Source organism: Salvelinus sp. IW2-2015, linkage group LG1 (genome assembly GCF_002910315.2).
Source record: "Salvelinus sp. IW2-2015 linkage group LG1, ASM291031v2, whole genome shotgun sequence".
Classification (NCBI taxonomy): domain Eukaryota; kingdom Metazoa; phylum Chordata; class Actinopteri; order Salmoniformes; family Salmonidae; genus Salvelinus; species Salvelinus sp. IW2-2015.
The window spans coordinates 14,812,234-14,838,121 of record NC_036838.1 but is presented as its reverse complement, the minus strand read 5'-3'; the positions used below and the strand labels follow the sequence as shown (position 1 = coordinate 14,838,121).

At 42.0% G+C, this 25,888-nt stretch overlaps 1 protein-coding gene across 2 annotated transcripts in view; it reads left to right on the top strand.

Moving 5' to 3' along the window:
• The window catches only part of ppp4r1l (protein phosphatase 4, regulatory subunit 1-like), a 44,786-nt gene extending 19,376 nt beyond the window's left edge, over positions 1-25,410 (top strand). The window contains exons 13-20 of one of the 2 annotated variants that reach the window (XM_070438644.1): positions 4,847-4,906; positions 12,512-12,697; positions 15,788-15,949; positions 18,060-18,160; positions 21,862-21,982; positions 22,746-22,880; positions 23,471-23,612; positions 24,375-25,410. In XM_070438644.1, the coding sequence (XP_070294745.1) occupies positions 4,847-4,906; positions 12,512-12,697; positions 15,788-15,949; positions 18,060-18,160; positions 21,862-21,982; positions 22,746-22,880; positions 23,471-23,612; positions 24,375-24,520 (1,053 nt within the window). In that variant the 3' untranslated portion in view covers positions 24,521-25,410. Of the gene's footprint in view, positions 1-4,846; positions 4,937-12,511; positions 12,698-15,787; positions 15,950-18,059; positions 18,161-21,861; positions 21,983-22,745; positions 22,881-23,470; positions 23,613-24,374 lie in introns of both variants that reach the window. The other variant, XM_023984091.2, reaches the window with a different exon arrangement.
• The last annotated feature ends 478 nt before the right edge of the window (positions 25,411-25,888 follow it).

Sequence of the window (25,888 nt, the reverse complement as noted above, 5' to 3'; positions counted from 1 at the left end):
GGAATTGTCCGTAAAGCTCCGAGACAGGATTGTGTCTCGCACAGATCTGGAGAAGGCTGCCCAAAAATGTCTGCAGCATTGAACGTCCCCAAGAACACGGTGGCCTCCATCATTCTAAATGGAAGAAGTTTGAAACCACCAAGACTCTTCCTTCACCTTCTTTCATTTAAAAATTATGTACAGTGGCTTCAGAAACTATTGTCACCCCTTGACATATTTTGTTCTTACAAGGTGGGATTAAAATGTATTGTAATTTTTTGTCAATGATCTACACAAAATACTCTGTCAAAGTGGAATGAAGATTCTAACATTTGTAAAAAAATATATATATATAAAAGTTTGGGGTCACTTAGAAATGTCCTTGTTTTTTAAAGAAGAGCAATTAAAGCATTAAAATAACATCAAATTGATCAGAAMTACAGTGTAGACATTGTTAATGTTGTAAATGACTATTGTCTCAACGTCAACAGTGAAGAGGTGACTCCGGGATGCTGGCCTTCTAGGCAGCGTTCCTCTGTCCAGTGAGTGTCTGTGTTCTTTTGCCCATCTTAATCTTTTATTTTTATTGGCCAGTCTGAGATATGGCTTTTTCTTTGCAACTCTGCCTAGAAGGCCAAAATCCCGGAGTCACATCTTTACTGTTGACGTCGAGACTGTTTTTTTGCGGGTACTATTTAATGAATCTGCCAGTTGAGGACTTGTGAGGTGTCTGTTTATCAAACTAGAAACTAAYGTACTTGTCCTCTTGCTCAGTTGTGCACCGGGGTCTCCAACTCCTTTCAAATCTGGTTAGAGACAGTTTGCGCTGTTCTGTGAAGGGAGTAATACACAGTGTTGTACGAGTTTCTTGGCAATTTCTCGCATGGAATAGCCTTAATTTCTCAGAACAAGAATAGACTGACGAGTTTCAGAAGAAAGACTTTGTTTCTGGCCATTTTGAGTCTGTAATCGAACCAACAAATGCTGATGCTCCAGATACTCAACTAGTCTAAAGAATCCAGTTTTATTGCTTCTTTAATCACACAACAGTTTTCTGCTGTGCTAACATAATTGCAAAAGGTTTTTCGAATGATCAATTAGCCTTTTAAAATGATAAACTTGGATTAGCTAACACAACGTGCCATTGGAACACAGGAGTTAAGGTTGCTAATAATTTGCCTCTGTACGCCTATGTCGATATTGCATAAAACATCTGTCGTTTCCAGCTACAATAGTCATTTACAAGATTAACCATGTCTACACTGTATTTCTGATCAATTTGATGTTATTTTAATGGACAAACGTTGCTTTTCTTTCAAAAACAAGGACATTTCTTAGTGACCCCAAACTTTTGAACGGTAGTGTATATGAAAAAGGAAATATATCTTGATTACATACAGTGCATTCGGAAAGTATTCAGGCCCCTTTACTTTTTCTGCATTTTGTTACATTACAGCCTTATTCTAAAATGGATTAAATAAATGTTTTCCCTCAATCTACACACAATACTCCATAATGACCAAGCAAAAACAGATTTTAGAAATGTTTGTAAATGTATTAAAAATCAAAAACGGAAATCACATTTACATAAGAATTCAGACCCTTTACTTGTTGCTTTGTTGAAGCACTTTTGGCAGCGATTACAGCCTCGAGTCTTCTCGGGTACGACGCTACATGCTTGGCACACCTGTAATTGGGGAGTTTCTCCCATTCTTCTCTGCAGATCCTCTCAAGCTCTGTCAGGTTGGCTGGGGACGCTTCGCTGCACAGCTATTCTCAGGTCTCTCCAGAGATGATCGATCAGGTTCGGGCTTTGGCTGGGTCACTGAAGGACATTCAGAGACTTGTCCTCGAAGCCACTCATGCGTTGTCTTGGCTGTGTGCTTAGGGTCGATGTCCKGTTGGGAGGTGAGACTTTACCCTCAGTCGGAGGTCCTGAGCGCTCTGGAGCAGGTTTTCATCAAGGATCTGTCTGTACTTTGCTCTTTTCATCTTTCCATTGATCCTGACTAGTCTCCCAGTCCCTGCCACTGAAAAAACATCCCCACAGCATAATGCTGCCACCACCATACTTCACCGTAGGGATGGTGCCAGGTTTCCTCCAGACGTGACACTTGGCATTCAGGCCAAAGAGTTCAATCTTGGTTTCATCAGACCAGAGAATTTTGTTTCTCATGGTCTGAGTGTCCTTAAGGTGCCTTTTGGATAACTCCAAGGAGGCTGTCATGTGCCTTTAACCATAAAGGCCTGATTGGTGGAGTGTTGCAGAGATGGTTGTSCTTCTGTAAGGTTCTCCCATCTCAACAGAGGAACTCTGGAGCTCTGTCAGAGTGACCATCGGGTTCTTGGTCACCTCCCTGACCAAGGCCCGTCGCCCCCTATTGCGCAGTTTGCCTGGGCGGCCAGCTCTAGGGAGAATCTTGATGGTTCCAAACTTCTTCCATTTTAAGAATGATCGAGGCCATTGTATTCTTGGGGACCTTCAATCCTGCAGATATATTTAGTACCCTTCCCTAGATCTGTGCCTTGACACAAACCTGTCTCGGAGCTCTACGGACAATTCCTTCAACCTTACATAGACAGGTGTGTGCCTTTCCAAATCATGTGCAATCAATTTAATTTACCACAGGTAATTTACCACAAGTATTGGCACCGGAAGAAATGGCAGCAGTTTTACGGGCGCCTAACCAATTGTGCTGCTATGGTTTTTGGGGGGGAGGGGGTTTTGCGTTATTTGTAACTTATTTTGTACATAATGTTTCTGCCACCGTATCTTACGGCAAAAAAGAGCTTCTGGATATCAGRACAGCGATCACTTACCTCGGATTAGAAWWTWTTTTTTTTCTTCAACATGCAKGATGCACAGACAACTGCGAACACCCGACAAGGCCAATATCCCCATTATTGGCATGAGAAAGAGACGCAGGTACAGAGGACACAGAGTGGGGTGCCTCGTAAGGATCCGCAGAAGGCGAGTGGGAAATCTGACGTTACCGTCAATATTACAATCATTGAACAATAAATTAGACGCTGTACGATTACGAATATCCTCCGAACGGGACATCAAAAACTGTAAAATCTTAGTGTCACGGAATCGTGGCTGAATGATGCCATGGATATTCAGCTAGCAGGATATACGCTGCACTGGCTAGATAGAACAGCACACTCCGGTAAGACGAGGGGGGGCGGTATGTGCATATTTGTAAACAACAGCTGGTGCACATTCATTGTAAGGTCTACACCTGTTGTATTCGGCGCACGTGACAAATACACTTTGATTTGAAGTATTCAACCCCGTGTCAATTCGTTAGAATCACTTTTGGCAGCGATTACAGCTGTAAGTCTTTCTGGGTAAGTCTCAACGAGCTTTCCACACCTGGATTGTACGATATTTTCACTTTGTTTTTATAATTCCTCAAGCTCTGTCAAGTTGGTTGTTGATCAAGTCTTGTCATAGATTTTCAAGCTGATATAAGTCAAAACACTCAGGAACATTCAATGTCGTCTTGGTAAGCAACTTCAGTGTATTTTCGGCCTTGCGTTTAGGTTATTGTCCTGCTGAAAGGTGAATTTTTCTCCCAGTGTCTGTTGGAAAGCAGACTGAACCAGGTTTTCCTCTGGGATTTTGCCTGTGCTTGGCTCTAATCATTAATATTTTTTTATCCCTCCCAAATTACCTAGTCCTTTTATTTAACCTTTTATTTAACTTGGCAAGTCAGTTAAGAACAAATTCTTATTTACAATGACGGCCTACCCCAGCCAAACCCAGATGGCGCTGGGCCAATTGTGCGCTGCCCTATGTGCGCCGCCCTTGTCAATCAATGACAAGCATACCTATAACATGATGCAGCCATCACCATGCTTGAAAATATGAAGAGTGGTATCCTGTTATGTGTTTTATTGGATTTGCCCTAAACAGAACACTTTGTATTCAGGACATAAAGTTAATTTCTTTGCCACATTTTTTTCAGTTTTACTTTAGTGCCTTATTGCAAACAGGATGCATGTTTAGGAATATTTGTATTCTTTACAGGCTTCCTCCTTTTCACTCTTTCATTTTAGGTTAGTATTTTGGAGTAACACATGTTGATCCATCTTCAATTTTCTCCTATCGCAGCCATTTATCTCTAACTGTTGTCATGTCACCATTGGCCTCATGGTGAAWTCCCTGAGCAGTTTCCTTCCTCTCCAGCAATGGAGTTAGGAAGCATCTTTGTAGTGACTGGGTTTATTAATACACCATCCACAGTGTAATTAATAACTTCACCATGTTCAAAGAGATTTTTAATGTCTACTCTTTTTTTTGACCCATCTACCATTAGGTGCACTTCTTTGCGAGGCATTGTAAAACATCCCTGGTCATTGTAGTTGAATCAGTGTTTGAAATTCACTGCTCGATTGGGGTATAGAGAGAAGGCAGTCATTCAGAATGAATGTTAAACCCTATTGCACACAGTGACTCCATGCAACTTATTTATGTGACTTGTTAAGCACATTTTTACTCCTTAACTTATTTAGGCTTGCCATAACAAAGGGATTTAATACTTATTGACACAAGACACAATTTCACTTTTTAATTAATTTGAAAAATGTCTTCCACTTTGACATTATGGGGTATTATGTTTAGGCCAGTGACCCAATTTTCTTTTTAAATTCAGGCTGTAACACAACAGATTGGAATAAGTCGAGGTGTGCAACTACTTTCTGAAGGCACTGTATCTCCGTATATGGGTGTATCTCTGCTAATTGTCTTGTATGTCTGTGTGTGCTAGCTGACTTTGTGGTTTGTGTCCTAGATGACTGGTATGTTTATATGTGTGCTAGCTGACTGATATGTCTAACTGTGTGTCCTCCTTGTTTTGGATAGGAGTCGGAGCTGATCGAGAGTGTGGAGGAAGAGGGGAAGGAGGACTCAGCTCCCAACCAGGTGTGTGAGGAGGAGAAGTACATGGTCCAGGTCAGTTAGTCAGTTCTGCCAAACACTGACTTTCTAAGCCTTTCTACTTTACATACTGTACATACATCGATGGGACATTTATTAACATTTAGGATTCATTCAAGTCTGGGGTACAACTACCTTTACGSTGCCATACGTTTTGTCTGAGAATAGTTAAAGCGACCCATTGTCCAATGATCTAGGGCCGGATTTCTGATACCAGATTTAGCTTGGACTAAAATGCATGCTCAATGGAGAAGCTTATGCCCAGTGCGGATCTAACAGCTGACATAAGGAGAGATGATGCGAGACCAGTGTTGTAAAATGTTTAGTTGTGGAACAACTGACTAGAGAAGTGTGGTTGAGCCTGGTTCCACTGTCACGTGGAAGCACAATGTATATATTTATGCAGGTTCTTTAAAAGTTGCTAGCTACTTTTAGCAAGGTGTTTAACAAACAGGTTTCATGAATTACATGCAACCACTGTCTGGCTCACTAGAAAACACATCACCAGCCTCCTGCTCACAACCCGTGTCTAGAGGAGCTGAAGAGAGGATCATCAAGCTAGGATAGCAAAAAAAACAAAAACATTACTCTTCAATATTGTGATGGGAAATGCATAGCGCAAATAATTAGGTTTTGCCGGATATTATTCATCCCGACCAAACAGGTTTTTTACATGGACAATACATTGAAGACAATTACTTGAAACAATAGAAAACAATGTAACATTGAAGAAACCAGGCCTGGTCTTCATAGCATATTTTGAAAAGGCCTTTGATAAAGTATGACTAGAATTTATATATAAATGGCTGGACTATTTAAATGTTGGTGTAAGTTATGTGTAGGAACCTCAGATGTTAATAATGGTTACTTCTCAGAAGGTATTCAACGGTTGTCCACTGTCTCCGTATATGTTTGTTGTGGCCATCAAAATATTGGCTATTAAAATCAGATGCAGCAATAATAATAATAATATCAAGTGGTTAAAAATAAGTGTCAATGACTCTAGTTTTTCTTAAATCTGCATTCTGGATCCTTGCGCAATCTCATTTGGCAACCAAGATCATTTCTCGAGCCTTTCTGGACTAAAACCTAATTATGTTAAGTGTACCATATTACGTATTGGATCRTTAAAATACACAACTTTTACATTACCGCGTAGTATACCAATAAAATGGTCAGATTAAATATTATAATTCATCTCAAATATACTGATTTATGAAGAAACCATATGGAAACATTTCAATCTTTTGTTGTTGATTATCTTGACTGTTATTGTGAATAGCTAGCAAACATACAGTGGGGAGAACAAGTATTTGATACACTGCTGATTTTGCAGGTTTTCCTACTTACAAAGCATGTAGAGGTTGTCATTTTTATCATAGGTACACTTCAACTGTGAGAGACGGAATCTAAAACAAAAATCCAGAAAATCACATTGTATGATTTTTAAGTAATTAATTTTCATTTTATTGCATGATATAAGTATTTGATACATCAGAAAAGCAGAACTTAATATTTGGTACAGAAACCTTTGTTTGCAATTAGAGATCATACGTTTCCTGTAGTTCTTGACCGTTTGCACACACTGCAGCAGGGATTTTGGCCACTCCTCCATACAGACCTTCTCCAGATCCTTCAGGTTTCGGGGCTGTCGCTGGCAATACGGACTTTCAGCTCCCTCAAATATTTTCTATTGGGTTTAGGTCTGGAGACTGGCTGGCCACTCCAGGCCCTTGAGATGCTTCTTACGGAGCCACTCCTTAGTTGCCCTGGCTGTGTGTTTCGGGTTGTTGTCATGCTGGAAGACCCAGCCACGACCCATCTTCAATGCTCTTACTGAGGGAAGGAGGTTGTTGGCCAAGATCTCGCGATACATGGCCCCATCCATCCTCCCCTCAATACGGTGCAATCGTCCTGTCCCCTTTGCAGAAAAGCATCCCCAAAGAATGATGTTTCACCTCCATGCTTCAGGGTTGGGATGGTGTTCTTGGGGTTGTACTCATCCTTCTTCTTCCTCCAAACACGGCGAGTGGAGTTTAGACCAAAAAGCTCTTTTTTGTCTCATCAGACCACATGACCTTCTCCCATTCCTCTCTGGTCATCCAGATGGTCATTGGCAAACTTCAGACGGGCCTGGACATGCGCTGGCTTGAGCAGGGGGACCTTGCGTGCGCTGCAGGATTTTAATCCATGACGGCGTAGTGTGTTACTAATGGTTTTCTTTGAGACTGTGGTCCCAAATATTATGGTGTTTCTATTCCAAGAAAAACGAAACCCTCAGAAAATATGGCGCTGTGCAACGTGACCGGTCAGGAGTAGGCTACTAAGAGCAAAATAATCCTAACATTTCCACACCCTAATTATAGGCTAACCAATACCCAAACGGAGATTCAGTGAAAATAAAATGCTCATTGATTTATCAGTCCCTTGTCTCAGAGCAGCACGAAACGGTRCTTAAATAGTTGACCACACACGGGTAGGCTATTGCTTCAAATCCTATTATAACAATTGGACGACTTTGGGTGTTCCAGTAAGCAACAATTTGTTGCCTACTTTATTCTGAAAAATTAATCCGTAACTCTGCCAAGCCTACAAGCAAAGATGAACTGGTGAAGGCCATCAAGACGTATTGGCTTGAGAAACTGATGATACAACAAATACATTGATCATCTCAGCAAGGTTTTACCCGTGGTTGTGGAGCTGRGGAGAGCTGGGGAGTCTCTCTCTCATACGCACTCACACACGCACTTGCTGTCTTGACCTCTGAATGCTYGGCTATGAAAAGCCGAGCATTCAGACATTTACTCCTAAGATGCTGACCGCTTGCTCCCTCTATAACCACTGTTTTATATTATTTATTGAATTCGATAAAAAAAACTGTTTAAAATGTRTATGTTTATTAAGTAGTCGTGCTTGTCTCAGAGCAGCGCGAGACGGTGCTGAAATAGTTGACCACACGCGGGTAGGCTATTGCTTCAAATCCTATTGTAACAATTGGATGACTTTGGGAGTTTCAGTACGCAACAATTTGTTGCCTTCATTAGCCTACTTTATTCTTAAAAGAACTCCAGCACAGAGAGCCTTAAATAATTAAACAATACATAGATTGAATTCACAAATGCATTCGACTGTATTTAATATTGGCCATCAACCAAAAACACACCGTGGTAGAAATATGTTATTGAGTTTGAGAGAAAAAAAATAAGATTTTGATCCAAACCCATGAATGAGTGAGGCACTCAGCTTTATGTACAGTAGGTRCTGAGGCTATATGACTGCGCCATCAACTTGATTATTTAGCAGGCATCACTTGCTGCTTATATTCAGTCAACACATATCTTAAGAATATAATTTGAATATAATTGAACATTTTCATTTCTCTTAGAATAAAAACCTTTAGTGTAACAACCGTTTTAGTAAGTAATTTGCTACAGTCCAGTTACAGCTTCTTCTGACCAAGTAGAAACAAAAAAATAAGTGTATTGTTTTCGGGTTTGCGTGCAGGACAGTGGAATAGCAATTCTTACACTATTGTTCTAAATTCAATCACCTTCATCCTCCAGTTAATTTAAATTCAATTTTGAAGTCGTGCACAATTATCAGTTTCATATCCCCCATTCATTGACAGCATTCATTCAGTTAGAGATACATTAGTGCCTTGGGACCCAAAAGCATAATCGGTGCTCTAAATCTCCCTTGCGCTTGTCTGGAGCAATGAAGCAGTGACGCAGGGTAACGTACTAAACCACAAATGACCTTTAACTCCCGAGGCATAATCTCAAAACTTTTTGAGGAACCACTGTATGTGGGGAACTCCTTCAAGACTGTTGGAAAAGCATTCCAGGTGAAGCTGGTTGAGAGAATGCCAAGTGTGCAAAGTTGTCATCAAGGCAAAGGGTGGCTACTTCAAAGATTCTAAAATATATTTTGATTTGTTTAAAAATTTTGGTTACTATATGATTCCATATGTGTTATTTCATTGTCTTGATGTCTTCATTATTATTCTACAATGTAGAAAATAGTACAAATAAAAACGCTTGAATGAGTAGGTGTGTCCAAACTTTTGACTGGCACTGTATATATGGGGCATACAACCATCTCAGCTCTGCCAATTTTGCTGCAAAGAGAACGAATCATTAGAACATTTATTCTGGTATTGCCCCCATGTAGATTAGTTGGTCACATGTGCGAGAATGGCTGAAAAATGGGCAATTTGGAAAGCCAGAGTGAATCAATTAACAGTATAATAATACTGTTTGCAAAAATATCAGTTTTTAATTTACAATCTGTTGATACTATGAGATTAGAAAGGTTCAGAATTAATTTATGACATCACAGCACAGTTAAAGAAATATATGGCACATGGAAAACAAGAGAGAGTGGTCTATAGAGATCAGTTGGATGGGCTGAGAGTAGCTGAGGGGTGGGATTAAAAACTCATGATCTGTAGTGGCTGGGGCTGAGAGCGCCAGGTATCATGTGTTCCCGCATATGTCTAAATACCTTTTTGTGTGTGGTGTATATTGAACTGTATTTTTGTCATGTAATACTATGTGGGAAAAGTGCCATGTACAGTGCCTTCAGAAAGTAAGAATATCATTGACTTTTTCCACATATTGTTGTTACAAGCCTGAATTTTAAATGGTTTAAATTGAGATTGGCACTGATCTACACACAATACTCAATAATGTCAAACTGGAATTGTGTTTTTAGAAATGTTTACTAATTAATAATGAAAAGCTGAGTCAATACCTTTTTGTTATGGCAAACCTAAATAAATTCAGGAGTAAAGATGTGCTTAACAAGTCACACAAAAGTTGCCTGGACTCTCTGTGTGTAATATTAGTGTTTAAGTAACCCCCTAGAGTCAATGTCTGCGCCCCCGCGGAAATATAATTAGCATAATAATAAAAAATCCCCATCATAATCCGTCTGTTGAAGCTAGATATGTATTATAGCATGTGCTGCGTCTCAATCCACTCTATCTGCCAATGGCGGACTTCCGCATCTGCGGTGGAAGGTTGCCAGCTACAGCGGTGTTTGTCAGACCATGAGACATCCCGAAAATTGGTCTTCTCACGAAAGTGTCTGTAGTGTCCAAAYGGTTTGGCATACAAACTAATAAGACCACTCTGGAAAGATGACTCTCACCACAATGACGGTGTTCTCCGTTTTACTCTACAACCCCCCCACAAACCTCACTAGACTTGTCTGAAGTCGGTATTGCCGATCTGCCAATTTCTGTCTGTAGCGTCCGATTTAGTTTGGGCTACACACTAATATGACYCCTCTAGAGAAAGGTGATACAGGTGCCCTTCCTAACGTCGTTGCTGTAAAGGAAGGTCACCGCTCACGAACATGACAGTTGTTTTGCTCTAGGACGCCCACAAGCCTCGTAAGACTCGTCTGAAGGTAGCTTGGTACCAGTTTAAAACATTTATGGAAGTGTATATATAGAAGTCATTTAGTGCCATTTTTTTGTTTGTTAAATATGAGTAAAAAATTATAATAATCCTCATCTTTCTTATATCTGATAGAGGACAGGGCCCGGTTGCACAAAATATCTTTTAAGTATATTTTCCCTTGATGTTTGCTGAGCTTTAAGTCAGTTGCACAAAACATTTTAAGGCAAATTTCCCYCTTTTAATTAAGTTAAAAAGTTAAAGGTGCCCATGAGTTCACCTTAAGTGCTTCATTCAGTATAGATATCAAAGTAAACAGAATTTGTGGCGGTAAGTACTGTAGCTAAACGATGAAAGGTGCACAATCCATGGCTACAAAGCTTGCTTTCTAGCTAGCTGCCTACTATGTGTGCTAGCTTGACATGCTAAAAAGTAATAGAAACAAGTTGAGAAAAAAGTAACAAATGTTTTATCTTCTGAATCAATTTGTTTCTCCTGTCTTAAACGTAGAAGTTCTATTTTGCGACCTCAAAATAAATGTGATCTCTTTGAATGAATGTCTCAAGTCTTGAATGAATGTTTTTCCATGTATTAATCTGTTATTCAATGCATTTCTATGGGCTAATAGCAGTAAGGCAACATTCAATGTTTTATTTTTTGATACCTAAAGGGGTTCTAAAATTCTAAATCAAATAGCTAAATGATCCTTGGTATGACCATCCTAAATCAATACCAAAGGCTAGCTTAATAGAACCCAAACCCGGCTTAGACTCTTAAGGATTAACATGATTTTTAAATGACTACCCGATCTCTGCACCCCACACATACAATTATCTGTAAGGTCCCTGAGTTTTTGTTCTGAATATACAAAGYGTTATGTTTGGGGAAAATCCAACACAACACATCACTGAGTACCACTCTTCATATTTTCAATCATGGTGGTGGCTGCATCATGTTGTGTGTATGCTTGTCATCGGCAAGGACTAGGGAGGTTTTTAGGTTAAAAAGAACGGAATAGAGCTAAGCACAGGAAAAATCCTAGAGGAAAACCTGGTTCAGTCTGCTTTCCAACACACTGGGAGACATTCACCTTTCAGCAGGACAATAACCTAAMACACAAAGCCAATTATACAATAATATACACTGGAGTTGCTTCCCAAGACGACATTGAATTTTCCTAAGTGGCTTAGTTACAGTGTTGACTTAAATCAGCTTGAAAATCTATGGCAGGACTTGAAAATGGTTGTCTATCAATGGCCAACAACCTACATGACTGAGCTTCAATCCAGGTGTGCAAAGCTCTTAGAGACTACAGGCGTCCGTCCGCCTGTTTCCCAGCCGAAACAGTTCGGTAGAGTTTGTGCATATATTATAACAACATTTTGTTCATTTTTGACTTTGGCTAGTTTTTGGGGGGGATGTTCGGGCACATAAAACATTCTCTGGAGGCAAGCCGAAGTTCGGAGCCAAACGCCTACGCCCCTTCGTCGGTCATTGGTCAACAGTAGGGATTCTTCAATAAAGTCTGTCATTCAATGAGAGACGACTCGTTTTCATTTTTTTTTTATTATTATTTTTTTTTTTATAAATACTGCACCAAACTTACTTAAATGTAAAATTGGTTGTATACATATCTAATCAAGATATATTAGTGTTATCTTTTTTTATTTTATGACGATTGTTGACAAAATGACACAACAAACACAACAAAGTGTGGAAAAGAGAAGGGGTGTGTGGTGAGTTTAGAAACAAATAATACTTTTCCCAAAGTTTTATGTATGTGTAATTAAAAAAAAGCTAGGATAGCTCACTGCAGCTAACCCCTCAGAAATTGATAGTTGGCTGTCAGCTTGACTTAAACACTTAACTTTAGCACACTGTTCTCTGATTGGCTAAACGGACTGTCTCCTCTCAAGTCTTTAGCTAAGATTTGACATGTTGCATTTTGGAAACTCCTCCAGCAGCCGACATGAGATGTTCTAAAACTACACCATTCAGATCAAGCAAACTTTGTTCTAAATCTGCATCAAATAGTCTCGGGTGTTAAATGTGAACCGGGCTTTAGTCTGTGTCCGGGAAACCAAACCAGCCTCCTAACATTTTCTACTGACAGCTGCTGTTGCAATGGCTAGGATAGTGACAGGTTTGAACCACTCCTCTTACTCTTGTCCCTCTCCCCCCTCTCCAGAATGTGATTCCCCAGCAGCTGCTGGACCAGTAYCTTTCCATGACGGACCCGGCACGGGCCCAGACGGTGGACACAGAGATTGCCAAGCACTGTGCGTTCAGCCTGCCCGGCGTAGCCCTCACCCTGGGCCAACAGAACTGGCACTGCCTCAAGGACACCTACGAGACCCTCGCCACTGACGTACAGGTGTGTGCTTTTTGGGGGGCACTCCCATATCTTTATTTTGGGCTATACAGGTGGGGCCCTGACCTGGGTTGTGTTCATTAAGCACCAAAACTGACTGAAACACGAAGGGTACAATTTATTGTTCAATAAGAAACGCTMATTTTCCATTGCGAAGCGTTTTTGTTTTACAAGTTTTCAGTTGCGTGCCCTAATGAACATGACCCAGGACACTGGGTTCTAAACACTGGGTTCTCGTTTTTCTCGTTTTTCTCGTTTTTAAACCACTCCACAAATGTCTTGTTAACAAACAATAGTTTTGGCAAGTCGGTTAGGACATCTACTTTGTGCATGACAAAAGTAATTTTTCCAACAATTGTTTACAGACAGATTATTTCACTTATAATTCACTGTATCCTAATTCCAGTGGGTCAGACGTTTACATACACTAACTTGACTGTGCCTTTTTAAACAGCTTGGAAAATTCCAGAAAATTATGTCATGGCTTTAGAAGCTTCTGATAGGCTAATTGACATCATTTGAGTCACTTGGAGGTGTACCTGTGGATGTATTTCAATGCCTACCTTCAAACTCAGTGACTCTTTGCTTGACATCATGGGAAAATCAAAATAAATCAGCCAAGACCTCAGAAAAACTATTGTAGACCTCCACAAGTCTGGTTCATCCTAGGGAGCCATTTCCAAACGCCTGAAGGTACCACGATCATCTGTACAAACAATAGTTTGCAAGTATAAACACCATGAGACCACGCAGCCSCAATACCGCTCAGGAAGGAGACGCGTTCTGTCTCCTAGAGATKAACGTACTTTGGTGCAAAAAGTGCATATCAATCCCAGAACAACAGCAAAGGACCTTGTGAAGATGCWGGAGGAAACGGGTACAAAAGTATCTATATCCACAGTTAAACGAGTGCTATATCGACAGAACCTGAAAAACCGCTCAGCAAGGAAGAAGCCACTGGTCCAAAACCCCCATTAAAAAAGACAGACTACAGTTTGCAACTGCACATGGGGACAAAGTTTGTACTTTTTGGAGAAATGTCCTCTGGTCTGATGAAACTAAAATAGATCTGTTTGGCTATAATGACCATGTTTCTGTTTGGAAGAAAAAGGGGGAGGCTTGCAAGCCGAAGAACACCATCTCAACCGTGAAGCACGGGGTGGCAGCATCATGTTGTGGGGGGTGCTTTTCTGCAGGAGGTACTGGTGCACTTCACAAAATAGATGGCATTATGTGGATATATTGACGYAACATCTCAAGACATCAGTCAGGAAGTTAGAGCTTGGTCACAAATGGGTCTTCCAAATGGACAATGACCCCAAGCATACTTCCAAAGTTGTGGCAAAATGGCTTAAGGACAACAAAGTCAAGGTATTGGAGTGGCCATCACAAGGCCCTGAACTCAATCCTATAGAAACTGTGGGTAGAACTGAAAAAGCGTGTGCGTGCAAGGAGGCCTACAAACCTGACTCAGTTACACCAGCTCTGTCAGGAGGAATGGGCCAAAATTCACCCAACTTATTGTGGGAAGGTTGTGGAAGGTTACCTGAAACGTTTGACCCAAGTTAAGCAATTTAAAGGCAATGCTACCAAGTACTAATTGAGTGTATGTAAACTTCTGACCCACTGGGAATGTGATGAAAKAAATAAAAGCTGAAATAAATCATTATCTCTACTATTATTCTGACTTTTCACATTCTTAAAATAAAGTGGTGATCCTAACTGACCTAAGACAGGTATTTTTTACTAGGATTAAATGTCAGGAATTGTGGAAAAACTGAGTTTAAATGTATTTGGCTAATGTGTATTTAAACTTTCGACTTCAACTGTAGCTCGTCTATTTTGTTATCCATTGATTGTACATTGTCTAACAGATTACCCACTCGCCGTCGGATCCTTACAAGGCACCCTGACCTATGTCGTCGATATCTCTGTCTCTTTCTCATGCGAATGACAGGGATTTGGACCTTGTCGGGTGTCTGAAGTAAATCCGACTTGTTAAAGAAAAGAAAAAAGTCAATTAATAGCTGTCCTGATATCCAGAAGCTCTTTTCGGTCATAAGAGACGGTGGCAGAAAYATTATGTACAAAATAAATTACAAATCACGCGAAAAAACACCCACAATAGCACAATTGGTTAGGAGTCCGTAAAACAGCAGCCATCTCCTCCGGCGCCATTCTTTTAATTGTAACTGCTTGGTTTCCAACAAAAATAAATACAGCTTTTAAAATGTATCAGACTGTGAGGTGTGAAAGTGAACAACACGCCATGTGTTGACATAATCTCATCATTAGAGATTGATGCACTGATACCCGTCAGAAAGCAACGGTTAGATTTGTTTGTATGTACGTTGCTATGCAAATGACAAGTACAGTGACTGCTTGGTAACAGCGCTCATGATGTAATATGGAGTTATTAGTTTGCAACCAAAATCAATACAGCTTGTCATTTTCACTTAAAAGTTCAAACCTCCCAACAAACTATAATGAGAAACATGAAACCTTCCTAAATGCTGGATGATTCAAATGCTAAGAAACCTGGCGTGATCACAGTGTTTGAGTCTCAGAGAGCCGTTACTCCTACCTAGGCAGAGAGACACACCATAGCAGAAACATTATTACATCCGCCTAATTTAGCCCTAAACACTTTCCTCGTCTCATGATCTGGGTCACACAGACTTCACAGAGGAGGACTCAAAGGGCTCTTCCACCGAGGCAGTGTGTGGGGGTGGATATATGGCCTTACAAAATCTGGCCTGGATGTGGGTTAGGAGAGGAGAGGGTCTGTTCTGTTCGTACTCTAGTAGAGTGTCAGGTGAATAGTGGAGGAATCTGCTGCCTCTGCCGCAAACTAAAGAGGTTAAGGCTTAACTTCACTTACTTTTGTGAAGAATAGTGGATTGTTAAATTCATTATTCAATGAGTGGTATTGCAGCTTGGCTGAGGTATGGAGTGGCTGTGTTAGCCTGTGTAGTCGTTGACCGAGTCATATCAGCCATTTCCTTTGTGTTTTATCTCACTGACATGTGGAAAAGTCTTATTTTGGTGTCGGGCCAAGCTAATCTTCTGTCTTTATATTCATTACCACTACAGTGGAAGGTGCGCCGTACGCTGGCGTTCTCCATCCACGAGCTGGCGGTGATCCTGGGAGACCAGCTTACGGCGGCCGACCTGGTGCCCATCTTCAACGGCTTCCTTAAGGACCTGGACGAGGTGCGCATCGGCGTGCTCAAACACCTCTATGACTTCCTTAAGGTGAGACCACCATACATGTAACAAGGAAACTGTGAAGCGACTCTAAATCATCTATCTACATGTTGGTCCACTTGCTGTGCTGTTTTACTAGCCTGGTTCAAGATCTGTTTGTGCTCTTGCCAACGCCATTCCTCATTGTCAAGTCAAACATTGACAATGAGTTGGTATTATAGCACAAACAGACTGGAACTTTTAGCTGCCACATGGTTAATCTAGATTGGATTTATACTGAACCAAAAATTAACACAACATTTTACTGAGYGTACAGCTCATATAATTGTATTGTAGTTTTTTCTTTTATCCAGGTAAATTGACAGAACACATTCTCATTTACAGCAACAACCTGGGGAATGGTTACAAGGGAGAGGAGTGATAAATGAGCCAATTGTAAGCTGGGGATGATTAGGTGACCATATGAGTACCAGATTGGGAATTTAACCAGGACACCAGGGTTAACATCCCTACTCTTACGATAAGTGCCATGGGATCTTTAGTGACCACAGAGAGTCAAGACACCCGTTTAACGTCCTATCCGAAAGACGGCACCCTACACAGCAATGGGATATTTTTTAGACCAGAGGAAATGGTGCCTCCTACTGTCCCTCCAACACCACTTCCAGCAGCATCTGGTCTCCCATCTAGGGACTGACCAGGACCAACCCTGCTTAGCTTCAGAAGCAAGCCAGCAGTGGGATGCAGTGTGGTATTCTACTGGCATATAAGGAAATCAGTCGATTGAAATACATTCATTAGACCCTAAACTATGGATTTCACATGACTGGAAATACAGATATGCAGCTGTTAGTCACAGATACCATWAAAAAAAAGCAGGGGTGTGACCACATTTGCCACATGCAGCGTGACACATCTCCTTCACATAGAGTTGATCAGGCCTGTGTAATGTTGTCCCATTCCTCTTCAATGGTTGTGCGAAGTTGCTGGATGTTGGCTGGAACTGGAACACGCTGTCATACACATTGATCCAGAGCATCCCAAACATGTTCAATGAGTGACATGTCTGGTAATTATGCAGGCCATGTAAGAACTGGGACATTTTCATCTTCCATTAATTGTGTACAGATCTTTGCGACATGGGGCTGTGCATTATCATCCTGAAACATGAGGTAATGGCGGCAGATGAATGGCACGGCAATGGGCCGCAGGATCTCGTCATTGTATTTCTGTGCATTTTAAATCGCCATCGATAAAATGCTATTTTGTCCGTAGCTTATGCCTGCCCATACCATAACCCCACCGCCAACATGGGGCACTCTGTTCACAACGTTGACATCGGCAAACCRCTCGACCCACATCACGCCAGTTGGCCGTACTGCCAAATTCTCTAAAACGATGTTAGAGGTAGAGAAATKAACATTCAATTCTCTGGCAACAGTTCTGGTTGACATTCCTGTGGCCAGCATGCCAATTTCACGCTCCCTCAAAACTTGATACATCTGTGGCATTGTGTTGTGTGACAAAACTGCACATTTTAAAGTGGTATTTTACCCAGCAGAAGGTGCACCTGTGTAATGATCATGCTGTTTAATCAGCTTCTTGATATACCACACCTGTCAAGTGGATGGATTATCTTGGCAAAGGAGAAATGCTCACTAACAGGGATGCAAACAAATTTGTTCATGTAATTTGAGAGAAATAAGCTTTTTGTGCATATGGAACATTTCAGAGATTTTTTTTCAGCTCATGAAACATGGGACCTACAATTTACATGTTGCGTTTTATATTTTTGTTCAGCGTAGATTTAGATGGCTATCTGATGCACTGCATGATAGTCACCTTTTTATGTGAGGCATTTGTAGAATGCTGCCTGACTTGACCTGTGTACTGAGTTTATATGGTTGTCACAGAACAGATTGTCTTTCACAATAACAATATGGTTGGTCTAGAGGTGGAGAGACATTTGTATTTGTGTCTTTTCAGTCTTAAACGTGTTGCCTCCATTTCTTTTGAAACATGTGCCTTTTGTCACTAATAAAAGAGAATGTGTTGTCCAGGGGTTTTGTAACAATGAATACTGCTCACTTTGGTGAGACATGATAACTTGGATCTGTGGTATTTCAGCTGTCTGTATCTTCTGTCTTGTCTGTGGCAGTTACTCCATGCTGAGAAGAGGAGAGAGTACCTGTACCAGCTGCAGGAGTTCATGGTGACAGACAACAGCCGCAACTGGAGGTTTAGATACGAGCTGGCCGAGTAAGTCTCCCTTTAATTTAGATCAGGGCCAATCTTTGTCATTCATTTAGGATTGAGTCCTCCATATTTCTCCCTAGAGGGCCCACTTGCCACAAGTCTCTGATGGCATGCACCATTTTAGTAGTCAACTTGCATGGGCCTTTCAATGGCTTAGGGAGGGATCACAGAGTTCCATCCAGCCGCGTCCTCAGAGAATGCGCAGACCAGCTGGCAGGAGTGTGTACGGACATATTCAACCTCTCCCTATTCCGGTCTGTCATCCCCACTGGCTTCAAGATGTCCACCATTGTTCTGGTACCCAAGCAAGCAAAGGTAACTGAACTAAATGACTATTGCCCCGTAGTACTCAATTCTGTCATCATGAAGTGCTTTGAGAGGCTAATCTAGGACCATATCATCTTCACCTTACCTGACATCCTCGACCCACTACAATTTGCATACTGCCCCAACAGATCCWTGGATGACGCAATAGCCACTGCACAGCACAATGCCCTATCCCACCTGATTTAAGAGAAATACCTATGTGAGAATGCTGTTCATCGACTACAGATAGGCTTTCAACACCATGGTGCCCCCCTAGCTCATCACTAAGCTCAGGGCCCTGGGACTAAACTCCTCCCTGTGCAACTGGGTCCTAGACTTCCTGACGGGTCTCCCATAGGCGGTGAGGGTAGGCAACAACATCTCTGTCCCACGCTGATCCTCCACACAAGAGCCCCCCCAGGGATGTGTGCTAAGCCCTGTTCGGTAACCCCTGTACACTCATGACTGTGTGGCTAAGCACGACTCCAAATCTTGCTGATAACACAAGTGTTAGGCCTGATCACCAACAACGACAAGAGCCTACAAGAGGTTAGTGCCCTAGCTGAGTGGTACCAGGTAAATAACCTCACCTCTCAATGTCAACAAAAGCTGACAGTGGACAACAGGAGACAGCAGAGAGAGCACGCCTCCATCCACATCGACGGGGCCGCAGTGGAGGGTGTTACTTGCCCTAACAAGATTTTTTTTTGTTGCTCAAACAGAAGGGGGAACKGAGTCACTGACAACAACCAAAACAAAACAGGTGGTGTTTTAGGAGGGGTTCTGAAAGACAGTCATGGGGGTGTCTACTTAACTAGCAACAACTCCTGGAACCTGAAAGACACCCACCATGAGCACCCACTGAATTTGCCCAAGAAGTGGCAATCAAAAGAAAAACCCACACCAATCATAGACAGGAAGCAAACCAAAAAGGTGGAGCAAAACGAAAATCAGGGAAATCAGATAAAGGAATGTTTATCGAGAAATCAAAATAGGGAGAGCCAACTAAAGGTGTTAACCCTCTGCATCTACACTATACAGTGCATTCGGAAAGTATTCAGACTCCTTCACTTTTTCCACATTTTGTTATGTTACAGCCTTATTCTGAAATGGATTCAATAATTTTTMCCCACCTCGTCAATCTACACACAATACTCCATAATGACGACGCAGTATTCAGACCTTTTGCTATGAGACTCAAAATGGAGCTCAGGTGCATCATGTTTACATTGATCATCCTTGATGTTTCTACAACTTGATTGGAGTCCACCTGTGGTAAATTCAATTCATTGGACATTATTTGGAAAGGCACACACCTGTCTATATAAGGTCCCACAGTTGACAGTGTATGTCAGAGCAAGAACCAAGCCATGGGGTCGAAGGAATTGTCCGCAGACCGCCAAGACAGGATTGTGTCGAGGCACATATATCTGGTGAAGAGTACCAAAAAATGTCTGCAGCATTGAAGGTCCCCAAGAACACAGTGGCCTCCCATCATTCTTAAATGGAAGCAGTTTGGATCCACCGAGACTCTTCCTAGACCTGGCCGCCCAGCCAAACTGAGCATTCGGAGGAGAAGGGCTTTGGTCAGGGAGTTGACCAAGAACCCAATGGTCACCCTGGCAGAGCTCCAGAGTTCCTCTGTGGAGATGGGAGAACCTTCCAGAAGGACAACCATCTCTGCAGCACTCCACCAATCAGGCCACCAACAGGACAACGACCCTAAGCACACACCCAGGACAAAGCAGGAGTAGCTCCGGGACAAGTCTCTGAATGTCCTTGAGTGGCCCAGCCAGAGCCCGGACTTGAATCMAATCTAACATCTCTGGAGAGACCTGAAAATAGCTGTGCAGGTACGCTCCCCATCCAACCTGACAGAGCTTGAGAGGATTTGCAGAGAAAAATAGGAGAAACTCCCCAAATACAGGTGTGCCAAGCTTGTAGTGTCATAACCAAGAAGACTCTAGGCTGTAATCTCTGCCAAAGGTGCTTCAACGAAGTRCTAAGTAAAGGGTCTGAATACTTATGTAAATGTGATTAAAAAAATATATAAATTTGCGCAAATTTCTCAACCTGTTTTTGCTGTGTTATTATGGGGTATTGTGTGTAGTGTAGTTCAAAACATTTTTTAAATCAATTTTAGAGTAAGCCTGTAATGTGAAAAAAAAATTAAAAAGTCAAGGGATCTTGAATACTTTCCAAATGCACTGTAAATGCAGCAGCAATACCACCCTGCATCCCACTGCTGGCCTGCTTCTGAAGCTAAGCAGGGTTGGTCCTGTTCCATCTCTGGATGGGAGACCAGATTCTGCTAGAAGTGGTGTTGGAATGCCAGTAGGAGGCACCCTTTCCTCTGGTCTACAAAAAGATCCCAGGGCAGTGATTAGAGACATTGCCCTGTGTAGGGTGCCGTCTTAAACTAGTGTCCTGACTCTCTGTGCTCACTAAAGATCCCATGGCACTTATCGTAAGAGTAGGGGTGTTAACCCCGGTGTTCTGGCTAAATTCCCAATCTGGCCTTCATACCATCACAGTTACCTAATCATCCCCAGAGAAATAAAAGCTGAAATAAATCATTCTCTCTACTATTATTCTGACATTTCACATTCTTAAAATAAAGTGGTGATCCTAACTGACCTAAGACAGGGAATTGTTACTAGGATTAAATGTCAGGAATTGTGAAAAACTGAGTTTAAATGTATTTGGCTAAGGTATATGTAAACTGCCGACTTAAACTGTAACTACTGCTGTACACACCTTTTCTATTCATATACTGTCCATACACACCATTTATTTATATTCCGGGCTCTGACATTGCTCTCTCTGATTTCTATTATATATTTTTGGGGATTGTGTGTGTGTATTGATATTGTATTACTTGCACTGTTGGAGTTAGAAACCTAAGCAGTTCACTGCACCCGTGACAACATCTGCAAATCTGTGTACGCAGCCAATGAATTATACTCCTTAGCAGCACGGCATATGGCAGTAAATCACTAACATAAAAAAATAAGAGAACTGACTACTTTTAAGATGGAGAAAGCCCTCCATGGTGCCTGCCTGGTCCCATAACTGATAGTACTCTTTCCCACTCCATTGCACAGTGTCAAGCCAAACATGAAAATGAATGAGTGACAAGGACTATGTATGATAGCACAAACAGACGGGTAACCTGGCGCTGTTCATGCTGTCACAAAAGCAATCAATGGAAAAGATGGCAGGTGCGCCATCTAACTTAGTGCTCCCAAATCATATAGCAATATTGTTGGGCCTCTTTTGTGGAGTGAAGACCTCAGTTAAACAGTTTTCTTTTTTTTGATGACCCCTATACATACATGATGACCCCTATACATTAGAGCCCGCGTGTGTTGAACAGAATTTCTCCCATGTGTCCACAGGCAGCTTATCCTGATCATAGAGTTGTACAGCCACTACGATGTGTATGACTACCTCAGACAAATAGCACTGACCCTCTGCTCAGACAAAGTGTCGGAAGTTCGGTGGATCTCTTACAAGCTGGTAGGCATGCCGTTTTGTACTTGTGTTATTGGAACTGTAACTGTGTTGAATTATCTTCTTCTTTTTTTTATTGAACAACTTAAAGTAGTAATTGTGCTGAATGATATGAGGTGTGAGTATGTCTGTAGTGTCAATTGGGGTATTTCTGATGTTGAAAACTTCTGTGGAAGTAGACAATTATTATCTCATCTTAATGCAGTGGCCTGCCTGCCTTTTTAGAATGGAAAGCACCAAAACGTTGCTTGTGTCCCAAATGGCACCCGAGTATTCCCTATAGACGGGATAGCGGACATGTGTTGTTGTGATTCTGGATGGCCAGATAACTAGCAACAATGAGAAGAAGCTGCCATGTGGGGAATCGGTGGTGGCTTGTTTCAGTTCGTTTTATCTTGTTCTTGATACCATGCCTTGTTTTGAGGTATTTTGACTGATGTCATACCTATGCTAAAATGGCCAACATTCGCTGGCTAGTTAACCAATAACTAATGATGTATTCGAGAGACAAGTGCTCATTGTGCAAATGTATTTATGTTTTCAATAGACAAAATATAGTTTACATATTGTCAACAATCTAAGCCAACCCTGTCTGTGTTGCCCCATAGTTGCACACGCGTCGGTTTTGTTGCTAAACAACCAACCCGTCTATAATGCAGTACTTTTGACCAGGGCCCATTAGCCTCTGGTCAAAAGTAGTGTACTGTATAGGGAATAAGGTGCCATTTGGGACGCAGCCTCTGTCTCATCCTTGTCTCGTCCATCCTAGGTGGTGGAGATCTTACAGAAGATGTATGCGTGTGGAGCCCACGAACTGGGCCTGAACTTCATCAACGAGCTCATCGTCCGCTTCTGCCACTGTCCCAAGTGGGTGGGCCGCCAGGCCTTTGCCTTTATCTGCCAGGTCAGGACAATGTTTTGTTCACAAAATGTCAATATATGAAAATCTGTACAAACACCATTTCCAATAGCTACTGCGTTCAGATTTTTTTGGGGGTGAAATTGCGTCAGCAGTGCCTGCCATAGCACTATTCTGAAAGAATGCAGGTGTGAAGATTGTATGGCCATTGTTGACTGCTGGGTCATGTTCATTAGGCACCAAATGGAAATAAACTGACTGCAAAAGGAAGGGACTACCTAGAGCAGGGGTGTCCAACCCTGTTCCTGGAGAGCTACCGTCCTGTAGGTTTTCGTTCCAACCCCAGTTGTAACTAACCTGGTTCAGCGTTTCAACCAGTTAATTATTATAATCAGATGTGGTAGATCAGGGTTGGAGTGTGAACCTACAGGATGGTAGCTCTCCAGAAACAGGGTTGGAGAGCCCTGACCTAGAGTAGTCCAATAAGAAACTCTAATATTGTTTTCCATTGGAAAATAGTCAAACAAATTATTTAGCATTCCCTAATGAATACAACCCTGCTCTCCATGTGTCATCTGTCTTGTCTCGCTATTTAAGTTGGTTTGTATTAACTCATTCTCCGCTGTGTTCCCCAGGCCATCGTGGAGGAGGACTGTATGCCCATGGACCAGTTTGCCCAGCACCTCCTCCCCAGTCTACTCAGCCTATCGTCGGACCCAGTCGCCAACGTCCGTGTGCTGGTGGCCAAAGCACTGCGTCAGAGTGTAATGGAGAAAGGTAAAGACTGGGTGGTGTAGGATGAAGTTGCCCCTAGATGCTGATATGTGGTCAGTTAAGCATTTTCCCAACTAATGGTTCAGTTAGGACTGGGGGATGGAGAGCTAATCCTAGATCTGTACCTAGGTAAAACTTCACCCCAAAGCACACTGGGCCCTCTATGCACCCAAGAATAAAATACATATTTATTTGCCGTCGAGAGGGAATATGTCTTGTACATTTTTAAGCATTGGCTATATAAAAAACAATGACACTCGTTCAAGCTATTGCTTGACAAACTCCTGGGTATAAGCTAAAGATGGCTAAATTGGACACTGATGACAGTTGGTGTACTATAGTTGTAGTACGTTGTCTTTCCCAGTGCAACAAATGTATCTCGTGGCATAGTGGTGTTTTGGCTCCTCCCAAAATGTGTGATGCAGTATTTTCCATTATCCAAACGAGCATACAACTTAGAATATTGTTTTCCCTCTCTCTCTTCTGTGGACTATTTGCTCCCTTCATTTTGTTGGTAATGTTTTCCCTCATTGTTCCCCTTTTTTCTTTTCATATTTCCCAATTTTCCTACGTTCTTATATTCCTTTTTAATTATGTAAAGTGTGTTGTGACCATAGAAATATTACTCCCCACCGGTCCACTTATTATGGCCTCATTGATTTGAATTGAATGGGGGCACACGTTCTATTCATTCTATTTCTAGGGTTGTGACGCATGTAAAATGCACTTTAAATAAATGTTGACTTTACTTKGCTCTCTCTGCAGCGTACTTTAAAGAGCCAGGCAGTGCCTACTCAGACGAGCTGGAGGAGACTGTGATGGCCCTGCAGGCGGACAAGGACCGAGACGTACGCTTCTTTGCCAGCCAGGATCCCAACATGGCCCTTATGGACACGGCTGCCTTGATCTAGACCCAGCCAGCCAGCTCCGCACGCACAAAACAACTATCACCAGCAGCACTGATACCACTCAAGCATACATGCATATACTCACATACATACAATCATTCATGTTCTCTCTCTCAAACATACACACACAATCATACATGTACACTCATGTGAATACTGACATGTATCATACATAAATGCATGCTCACCAACACACACACACACACGTACAGATGCACATACCCAAGTGTTTGCACATACACATCATGTGAAACAAGCACTCTAATCTCTGGGACTCCTCCCATTAGAGAACAGTGAACAGGACTTGGGGATGGGGGGCTAGATGGAGCCCACTGTAGTAGCAAACAGTGTGACACCTCTTCCGGGACTCAAATTCTCCTCCTACCCACATTAGCATCCTAAGACTGAGACCCTGTAATCACAGACCACTTGTCGCTAAACCCGACAAGCATTCTCTCTCTCCAAAGCTAATAGTACATTTGTGATAATTGTGTGTTTGATTTCTATTTCCCGCTTTTCTCTGGATTTCTAAACGACTACAAAATGACAACTGACAACCTGATTATTCTGATGTGCGCTTAAACTCAGGGGGACTCGGTCTGAAAACGGCAACTAGTTAAGCTAAACCAGCCACTGCAAAATGGCGTTGGATCCCAGGTGGAAATCAACCCACTGAGCGGCTCGGCTCTTGTCCCATCGTCGCTTCACCTCCACCCCTCCGTGTCCAGGCGGCTCTCTCAGGTCCTTTTGACTCATCTCGGTTTATCTCTCTTTCTTCCTCTCTCTTCATCTTGTCTTCATGGGCCACTGTAACCACTACTGCTCAGGAGAAGGAACAACTGCATCACTCGGCACTCCTAAGTCATATTGGACACTTTATTGGCAGAACAAAAGATCATAATGAACTCATGGCTTCTTCCCCCTCTGTGTTTGCCATGCCAATAATGTGTACCTATCTCCCATTTTTGGCAGAGACCAATGAAATACCTCTGTCCGGACATGACTTGGGCCAGTTTTGTCGTGGAACTGGAGTTTGGGGCTTTTAGAATTGGGTGCAATGTTTTACAATGTTGCCGATATAAATATAATGTATGGACAGACATGAGAAAAATGCTTACACAATGCATCACAATCTGTACATTATATAAGGTTGCTGTCCCTGAAAAAGCCTTTGGTGTCAGCTGGACTTGCAAGTCCTTGGCTGCATCCCAAATGACTTGTAGAAAGAAGAAACAGAAAAAGAGAATTGGAGATTGATAGCACAATGTTGGTTATGCATGTGTTTTTTTCAATGGTCGAAAAGGTTAAAGCCCTGTGAAAAGCGCTCCCCCTTATCCACTTCCACATTGTGGATTCCAATCCCATTTTGGT